We start from the raw sequence: 9954 nt of genomic DNA, 5'->3' as shown, positions 1-9954 counted from the left end.
CAAAAATATCATATCCCTGCTAGCACCAACTAGCCATAGAACTTCAGGGTTTTAGCAGAGGTTTTTGTTTTTGTGAAACTTCACTCAGTTCAACTTCTTCCATTTCCCTTCCATTTTACCTTATCTTCTTTCTCATCTCCTTAAAACCCCCTACCCCCCCCCCCCCCCAAAAAAAACCATCATTAAAGCTGGCTTCCACAGCTTCTTACTCTCCAAGTCCAACATCTCAATGGAGAACTCAAAAACTCCCAAAAAGATTCAATTTTTATGTCATTCACAATCAAGAATTTGGAAAATTATCCCAAAGTTCATCACTTTCCACTTCTTCATTTCCCAAAACTCTTAAATTACCTGTAATTCATATGCCAATTAATAATATTCAGTCCCAAACAACAGTGTGTGTATCCACTGATGAGAATCTTGAAGAATTGGTGAATTTGCAGAAAATCCCAAATGGGTTTTTGAATAAAGAATCAAATAAGAGAGTTTTTATTCAAGACCCACCTTGGGTTTCTTCACTTTTTATGAATAGTTTGTTTGTTAGAGCTAAACAGGTACTGTTCCGATATATTCTATTAACCACGCTTTTAGATATGCTCCCTTTGTACCAATTTATGTGTCACAATTTCCTGTTTAGTACGTTCCAAAAATGTCAACCTTTCTATATTTAGAAACAATTTAATATTAAAATTCTCATTTTATCCTTATTGAGATAAAATATAGCCACACAAATGTCTCTATCGTGCTATTTTTATGAATAGTTCGTTTGTTAGAGCCAGATAGGTACTGTTTAGATAGATACTAGTACTAACTATGCATTTAGATATATTTCTTTCGTCTCAATTTGTGTGATGCACTTTGAGTTTAGTTTGTCCAAAAAAAGAATGATATTGTGATACATTTAGAAATTATTTAACTTTAAACTTCTCGTTTTACCTTTAATGAGATGATTTATAGCTACACAAATATAATTTACCTATAATGAGATGATTTATGACTGTGCTTTACTTGAGCCGAGGGTCTATAGGAAACAATATCTCTACCTTCGCAAGGTAGGGGTAAGGTTGCGTACACCCTACCATCCCCAGACTTCACCTGTGGGATTACACTGGGTTTGTTATTGTTGTATAATGAGATTATTTATGGCCACACAGTTATGTATGTCTTGTTTTAGACCACAAGCTTCAAAAGTCTATCTATCTTAAACTCCGTGCTCTGTCACATAAAATGGGATGGAGGGAGTAGTATTTATTCTAAACGGTTGTTTATTCAATTTAATAAAGATTTGCATTAAATAGATCATTGATTTGTTTTTGTGTTCGTTTACTTATATAGTATATGATTTTCATCAGGTTCAAGGGGTGAGAAGGGAATTTAGGGAAATTGAGAGAAGGAGAAGGTATGCTATGTTGAGGAGGAGACAAATAAAGGCGGAAACTGAGGCTTGGGAGCAAATGGTGGAGGAATATAGGGAGTTGGAGAGGGAAATGTGTGAGAAGAAACTAGCACCCAATTTGCCTTATGTTAAAAAGCTGTTATTGGGTTGGTTTGAGCCATTGAGACAAGCTATAGAGAAGGAGCAGAACGCTGAGACGACCGTGAAACATAGGGCGGCGTTTGCGCCACATATTGATTCTTTACCTGCTGATAAAATGGCTGTGATTGTGATGCATAAGTTGATGGGATTGTTGATGATGGGTGGTAAAGAAGAGAGGTGTGTTCAGGTCGTCCAAGCTGCGGTGCAGATTGGCATGGCAGTCGAGAATGAAGTGAGTGTTGCATTTTTTAAATGTTGGTCCTGTTTGTTGCTCTCTTGTGACTTTGTGTTATGTTGTGCATCTGACTTTATGTTATATTATGCATCTAAATGATGTGCTTTACGAAATGTTTTGTAATGGAAGTATGCTGTAAAAGTAACTAAAGAGATGCTTTTCACAACTCGAATACATCATCATCCAGTAATTATATGAATAAGAAAGGCTGGAAGTATCTGTCGTTTCTGATTAAAATTTATCGCCTGTTACTTTAATGGCCCTCCGTTCACCTTTCAGTTGGTTATGAAGGTGTTGAGTGGCTCAAGTTGCGCTGCTCAATGCTAGGAATCCTGCCAAAACCATTTCTTTTTAACGTATGTGCTTCCCTCTAACTCCTTGATTTGCTTCTTATTAGCTAGTTTTGTACAAATTAAACCGTGTCTTATCGTGCCAAACTCTTTAAATAGTATTTACCTCTTTAGGGAATTAACATAGCCAAGAATTGTCTAGTTGTTTGGAGTACTAAGTGCTATTATGGGTGGTGGTGGTGGTGGGGGGGGCAATATTTCCTTTTCACTTTAAAACAATGGTATGCCAGTGATTTGAAATTGACTGCATTAATGATATTTCTCAGGTTAGGATTCATAATTTCTTGGAGAAAACAAAGAAACTCCAGAAACATATGACTGGAGCTCAAAGTCAAGAAGATATGAGTAGGGAGACAATGATTCTAAGGAAACGGGTCAAAAGCTTGATTAAAAGGAATCGAGTAGTTGAGGTGAGAAAGCTGATGAAAAGTGAAGAACCCGAGTCTTGGGGTCGGGATACACAGGCTAAGGTTTGTTATTTAGCAACTTTGTTCTCTATGAGAGCTACTAATGGCTGACATTTTAGGTAAAAATCTTATCTTAGTGGCTGCTTCTCTTAATCTCATGCAGTTAGGATGCCGGCTTTTAGAATTATTAACAGAAACAGCTTATGTGCAACGTCCAGTGGATCAGTCTGCTGATACTCCTCCTGATATTAGGCCTGCGTTCAGGCACGTATTCAAAATTGCTACAAGAGATCCGGGGTCAGAACGTCTTCCTTTTCTAATAGTTTCTTTATTTATTTAAAAAATGCATGCTCCTAGGTGTTGGCTTCCAGATAGAAGACTCATGTCTTATTTTTCCTTTCACAAAATTGTTTGTTGTTCTTGTAGGAAGAACATTGTCAAGAAGTATGGTGTCATTGAATGTGATCCATTGGTTGTTGCGGGAGTTGACAGAACAGTAAGTTTTTCACACTTCTTTTGTTTTTATCATATCCATACTTCACTGACTCTATAAGTATTCGGTTAGTTTATTTTATAGTATAACTTTAGCCACCCTTCAAAATAGGAGTCGTACTGCAGCCCTTTTGGTTGTATATAAGCTAGAAGGTCTTGCTGGATTCTGTTTCTTTTACTTGTTAAAGTGATAGCATATGTTCTCTTTGCCAGTCAAAGGGGTTTGAACTAAAAAATAACATAACTTGTGTGGAAAGATGAATTTGACTTGAAACTACGATATTGCCCTTGTTGCATGAAAATGAATGCTGGTGTCACATCAGGCTTGTTGGATTTATTTTATTTGCTGTATACCGCCACCTTTACATCCATTTCCTAGGAGCTTAAAAAATTTACAAAAGCGAAAAATACAAGTTTACTGTGCAGCTGCCAGGGAGAAAGAACAAAGAATTTCTTATTTAGGTCTGCCGAATAAAGAAAAATCAGAGATTACTTGGCAGTTTAATGACTATTATGCCTTTAATGATGTGACATTGTGCTTCAGGTTTCTAATATTTACTTATTGCAGGTGAAACAGATGATGATTCCTTATGTGCCTATGTTGGTGCCACCCAAAAAATGGAGAGGGTATAATTCTTTTTCAGCTTTTAGCGATAATGTCTCCGTGATCCTTTGTTTAGGTTTTAGTTGTAGTTAAGAGGTTTTATCTGTCTTAGAACATGATCAGGTCGCATTCAAGAGAAATGTTATCGGGACTTAACTATCTGGCAATATTTATCTCAGGTATGACAAAGGCGGATACTTATTCTTGCCCTCCTATTTGATGCGCACTCATGGATCTAGGAGGCAACAAGATGCTGTAAGAGGTGTTCCCACGAAACAAATGCAGCAAGTTTATGAGGTGACAGTTTGATTCTTAGTGCTCCAACCGAGTTGTGCAAAGTAATGCTGCGAGTTGTGCTCAACTGAATTGACTCTTTTCATTCTCTTATTTAATTGTAAAATTTGTTCATCGTAGTTCCAACAGTGATTCACTAAATCCATCTTGGGGCTGCTGATAATTAACCTGCTTCAGATTGTGCTCTAATAGACAGCGCTTTTTGACCTGTGTATTAATTTTTTCCGCACTCATATGCAGGCCTTGGATACCTTAGGAAGCACTAAATGGAGAGTGAATAAAAGGATACTAAATGTGGTTGAGAGTATTTGGGCTGGAGGAGGAAATATTGCTGGCCTAGTGGATCGCAAAGATGTAAGAAACACTTCTGATGCTACTTTATCAAAAAATGAGAAAAACTGTTTTTGTTTGTTTTTTAGGTTCTAGTTATAAGTATCTGAATTTTGTTTTACCGTCTTATGAGGAGATACAGCACGAATTACAATATTTGTCAATACCAATATGCTAAAATTCCATTTAATCTTATGTGGCTGAGTCTAAAAGTTTATCTGGAAATTTCTGTCCCGTATAAGTATCCAAAAAAGTTATTCTTCACTTCATAAGTTTCATATGCTTAGCGTGTTATCTATTCTGCTTAATATATTCAGTTCTCTTAGCTGTTGATATGATGGTTTCTGTAAAGAAATTCAGGTGGTAATGCCATTTCAAATACCAGGTGTCCTTTGTAGGTAGTGTTTCATTGCAAGAAATTGTTTATTTGTAGGTTCCCATACCGGAGTTGAGCAACTCCGATGATATAATGGAAGTGAAAAAGTGGAAATGGAAAGTGAGAAAATCCAAGAAAATCAACCAAGAGTTGCATTCCCAAAGATGTGACACAGAGCTCAAGCTTTCAGTTAGTCTACTTTTTTGGAAATCTTCTTACTTTGTTTTTGCTTGTTTATTTAGGAGTAAATTTTGAGCAGGCTTTCTTTGGACTAGGTTGCTCGGAAATTGAAAGATGAGGAAGGATTTTATTATCCTCACAATCTTGATTTTCGAGGACGTGCATACCCTATGCATCCTCATTTGAATCACTTGAGCTCTGATCTCTGTCGAGGAATCCTTGAATTTGCGGAAGGACGACCACTAGGAAAGTCAGGATTGCGTTGGTTGAAAATACATTTAGCAAGTCTTTATGCAGGGGGGGTAGAGAAGCTCTGCTACGATGCACGCCTTGCATTTGTAGAAAACCACATTCATGACATATTAGATTCAGCAAACAATCCTCTAAATGGAAATCGATGGTGGTTAAATGCTGAGGATCCTTTTCAGTGCTTAGCAGCTTGCATCAACCTATCAGAAGCTTTAAAAAGCTCGTCACCACATACTGTCATCTCCCATCTGCCTATTCATCAGGTAGAATACTTACATCTTTACATTTTTTGTCTTCTGTTCAACTACATTTTATCTGACTGGTTTGGTGGTTAAAGAATGTAAAAAAGTTAATCTGTGAACAAAATAAAGATAAGTAAAATAAAGTTGAAACATTTCTATCTTGAAAATGATCTGATAGAAGAACATTTACCTTCTCTTTTAGTTTCCAACATTGACTCAAAGTTTCAAGCTTTGTTTTGTTCTCATTGACTTTTGAAACAGTATATGGGGAAAGAGTATGCTGTGCGCAATGATTACTTTGACTCAGCAGAAAATTGACATTCTTCTTTTGTTTTTTGTTTCTGGTGTGACTTTTGCTTGCTTTAAACTTATTTAACATCTCTATTTTGTTCATGTTAACAACTTTCTCTTCATTCTGCTGTAGGATGGTTCATGCAATGGCCTACAGCACTATGCTGCTCTGGGGAGAGATAGCGTATGTGTGCTTTTCTATTTCGTCTTTGTGATTTTCTAACCTATGTTGACTCCTTTTTCTTCTGATTAGTGAACTTTAGCTTGTTCAATGATGTTTATCTTCTTTGCAAGTATTCTTATATGCTAGAGTTACTCTTTATGCCATGTTCTGAGGTTGTGCGATTTTTAACAGATGGAGGCCGCAGCTGTCAACTTAGTTGCTGGAGAGAAACCAGCTGATGTTTATACTGAAATTGCTCTGAGGTATATTAGACTGATTAAAATCCATTCTTAAGTTATAGCTCAAAACTAAGCTCCCTTTTGTGGAATTTAAGTTAAGTTTTTGTTTTGATATTTTGACCGATGGATCTATTGACTGCATGTGGAGCATATGATTTTTCGGAAGGCTACAACTTTTTAGCATTCATTATTTATATTTTTATTGTCATAACCTGTATCAACTGTGTTACAGTTATCTACCCCAGAAAGAAAAATGAATATAACAAACAAAGTAATCGTGATCATATTAAACCACCTATATATTCGTGATTTTTTTCGTATTTTCTTTCCTCTAATGATTGTTGAAAACAACTATTGATTACAGGGTTGATCATATTATCAGAGGAGATAGTATCAAGGACCCTGCAATTGATCCTAATGCTTTACTAGCCAAACTCCTAATTGACCAGGTTTTCATTTGGTTATCTGTCTTTCTATCTTATTATCATTATCATCTCTCTTTTAACTTCAGGTTTCTTGGCTTGTTGCTTCTAGTTTTTTAAATTATACCAATTAAATATATTTGGTGCTGTCGAGACTTTCAGGTTGACAGGAAATTGGTGAAGCAGACAGTGATGACCTCAGTGTATGGTGTTACCTATGTCGGAGCACGTGAGCAAATCAAAAGAAGATTGGAGGAGAAGGGTCTTATCGATGATGATAGGCTGCTATTTACTGCATCTTGCTATGCTGCTAAAGTAAGCACGGATTATCTAATACTATAGGAAGCTACTCGCTGGTTTCTTAATTTACGTCACTGAATCTACTTGTTTTGCTTCTCTAATAAATTGTTGCTACTGATTTAATCAACACATACCTCGTATGGACATCGCTAATTTTCACATGACTGAATCCGTAAGACGAGATAGACCTTTTCCTAAGTGTCTTGCCTTCATTAACGGGATATCATGGTGTTTTAATCTTTTTCACCCATACCATTGACCATGAAAAATTTGCCGTAAGACCTTACTTTATCGAAAGAAAAAAAAAGGAAGAAAATTTTCCTAAAAGCTTTTGCCAAGGCTGTTACAGGACTAACCAAACCATTGGTAGTGTAAAGAAGACTAACTGATTCAGCTTTATGTTTTGACTATATATTTGTCCACGTGCTTCTCCTCAGGTGACATTAGCTGCTTTGGGGGAGTTATTTCAAGCGGCACGTGGCACAATGACTTGGCTTGGTGACTGTGCTAAGGTCCATACCACTTGCACCTACCATGCACCCTCCCCCCTCCCCTAATTCCTTTTTAGAAGAATTTTCTTGACTATCTAGCTCTCTTTGTTTTCAGTTTATTTAGCTATTTAATATTATTATTGGATAATACTACTAACTACTAATAGGGTAATGTCAAACCTTGTTTGGTTTAACTTCAAAAGTTTAACTAGTGACATTTAACAGGTGATTGCTTTAGAAAATCAGCCAGTGCGATGGACGACACCACTGGGGCTCCCTGTTGTGCAGCCTTACTTTAAAACTCAGCGGCATGTTGTAAGTGTGTTTTTAATCAAGTTCCAAGTCTGTCCCTTGACAAGTTTTTTATTTTTATTTTTTTTAATTCGAGGGGGTTCTTATATTGTTTTGCAAATTGATTAACATGTTATCACCACTAATAAAGTCGCCCATTTTAACGGTTAAAATAGTAGGAGTTTGCTTCATAAGATTTTGTGTAAATCAGAGAGGAGGCATGACTGAATAATTCGCGTGACATAAGAAATTGGCTTACATAATGATCCTTTTTCAACTGCATGATATGCCTTGAATGAAGATACAAAACTTTTTCTGTTCGACAGGCGAAGTATTTGCAAGTTTCTCCTTCTGTCCTCTTCAGAAAAATAGGCCATGAATTTCACGTCACTCATGCAACGTCTTTATTCGTGCTAATACTTTACTCCGTACATGTGCAGATAAGAACTTCTCTTCAAATTTTGGCTTTGCAGCGCGAGGGTGATGCAGTAAGTAATACTTCTTATGAATGTGTTTTCTTTCTTTGTTAAGATTCCATATTTAAGTGTGATGCCTATTTTATTGCTACGTTGAACCCTAGGTTGAGGTCAGGAAACAGAGAACTGCTTTTCCTCCAAATTTCGTGCACTCACTTGATGGTTCGCATATGATGATGACTGCTGTTGCTTGTAGGGATGCTGGACTACAATTTGCAGGTTTGCTGCCCTTTCTTTCTAATAATAACTAATATATAGTTGAGCTTTTGACCACTTATATGAAAATTATGCATTCCTACATACAACATACAGAAGTTGAAATTGTGCTTCCAAAACTCAATTGTGAAACAATTTAGTGAAACGGTTTCCTAAATTTGAGTCCTTCAAGTGAAGAAAGATTTTGTTTTCAGTAAACTTCAGTAGGGTGGGACTTTTGTTTCAGAAATATCTTGATGTTGAGTTTGCTTTGCCCGAGAGAAATGTGTAAGTTTTAACGTTGGTTGCTTTTTTCTGGCTTCATTAGAGCTATCGCTCAAGTTTCTGAACTATTTTTAAAACTTGGGTTAGAGTTCATTTACTTGCTATTTTTTCAAGTATTGGTCTTGTTTGATACAATTTTTTCTTTTAAATTGAGGATATTTATCAAATTCCCAATCTTGTAGGGGTACATGATTCCTTCTGGACTCATGCATGTGATGTCGACCAGATGAACAGGATACTCCGCGAAAAGTTTGTGGAGCTGTACAGTTTGCCTATTCTTGAAGATGTAAGTATTTTAAACTGAAGTTTCCTTTCTAGCTGAACTGTTTTTCAAGAGCTCCCCGATATTACTTCCGCTTCTATTTCTCAAACTGCTCTTCTGTTATACATGATATCTTGTTTGCAGTTGCTCGAAAACTTCCAGAAGTCATATCCAGCATTAACATTTCCTCCTCTACCAAAAAGAGGTGATTTCAATTTAAGGGAAGTTCTCGAGTCGCCCTACTTCTTTAACTGAGGAACTGATGACGCTGAAACCCTTTGGACGAAATGGTATGTTTTGTTATCTGAACAAACATGAAGCTTATATGCGAAAATGATTGCTCGGACTTGTATTCCAATGAAACATGAGAACTTTATTTCGTTCTTGCACTGGCGCTTCTCAAGTAGTCCATGTTCGTCACGGTTTACTACATAAGTTCTATAGGACGATAAAGTCAAAAGCCTCGGACATTTGCAGTAACATTGTTGCATACTGCATCGGAGAGTACGCAAGTTCAACTTCAAACAATGAAAATCCTGACTATCGCTACATGCAATACTCGGAAAGTAGAAGAAGGTGTGGCATCCATCTCTGCTTTATAGCTGAAAAATCACAGCTATGTACATTGGTTCAGTTTCTTTTAGATGCTGTACAGATATCTCGGGGGAATATGATATAGCCGACTCCAACTTGTTTCGAATTGAAGCGTAGTTGTTGTACATATATCTTGGAGGGAATTGTAACTTTTGTAGTTTAGGGTGAACCTATTTAATGGTGCTCTTGATATGTATAGGCATAGAAATTAGGGAACTGTTGTATCTAATACAGGAAAAACACACTTTTGTTGTTTCAAATTGAATTGCAGGACTAATTAAGATTGATATATCTATTACTAACATGTTTCCTCTACTGATTTTCTGGAACTTAGGAGTTAAACTGCTATATGCTATTTTATGATATTTTCTATTGCTCAATAGTTTGACAACCCTTGACCTTATTTGGAATAGTTCAACACAACATTATACAATTTAAATAGAAAAAAATGACCCGGCAAAGATCTCGTTTTTTATTTTCAGAAAAATTGATCATGCAAAGATCTCGTGTTTTATTTATTTTCAAATCTTTTACATGTAAAATTAAAGATTTCTTGGGACTTTGCCTTAATTCTGACCATCTTGAGTATTTGCTGTTTGCAGGGATGTACATAGGTCGGGTTGACTCAGATTTTTTAATTGCCAAATCA

General features: G+C 36.3%; 1 protein-coding gene across 3 annotated transcripts; it reads left to right on the top strand.

Moving 5' to 3' along the window:
* Window positions 1-211: 211 nt before the first annotated feature.
* On the top strand, window positions 212-9634 carry LOC104102635 (DNA-directed RNA polymerase 3B, chloroplastic). Of its 3 annotated transcripts, XM_009610399.4 has the most exons (21): window positions 212-554; window positions 1353-1769; window positions 2389-2592; window positions 2693-2826; window positions 2956-3025; window positions 3590-3648; window positions 3805-3922; window positions 4160-4273; window positions 4683-4814; window positions 4901-5317; window positions 5721-5771; window positions 5943-6013; window positions 6354-6438; window positions 6574-6726; window positions 7149-7223; window positions 7428-7517; window positions 7934-7981; window positions 8074-8188; window positions 8632-8735; window positions 8856-9001; window positions 9156-9634. In XM_009610399.4, the coding sequence occupies exons 1-20, from the start codon at window positions 363-365 to the stop codon at window positions 8964-8966; spliced, it is 2760 nt and encodes a 919-aa protein (XP_009608694.1). In that variant the 5' UTR covers window positions 212-362; the 3' UTR covers window positions 8967-9001; window positions 9156-9634. The 3 variants fall into 3 exon arrangements, with proteins under 3 accessions (XP_009608694.1, XP_070044175.1, XP_009608695.1); XM_070188074.1 differs by having other exon boundaries at window positions 8856-9634; XM_009610400.4 differs by lacking the exon at window positions 212-554 and adding an exon at window positions 2052-2128 and having other exon boundaries at window positions 1632-1769; window positions 8856-9634.
* Window positions 9635-9954: the final 320 nt, after the last annotated feature.

Source organism: Nicotiana tomentosiformis, chromosome 11, assembly GCF_000390325.3.
Source record: "Nicotiana tomentosiformis chromosome 11, ASM39032v3, whole genome shotgun sequence".
In the NCBI taxonomy this organism is placed as follows: domain Eukaryota; kingdom Viridiplantae; phylum Streptophyta; class Magnoliopsida; order Solanales; family Solanaceae; genus Nicotiana; species Nicotiana tomentosiformis.
The sequence above is the reverse complement of the archived record's forward strand: the minus strand, read 5'-3'. Positions and strand labels throughout refer to the sequence as shown.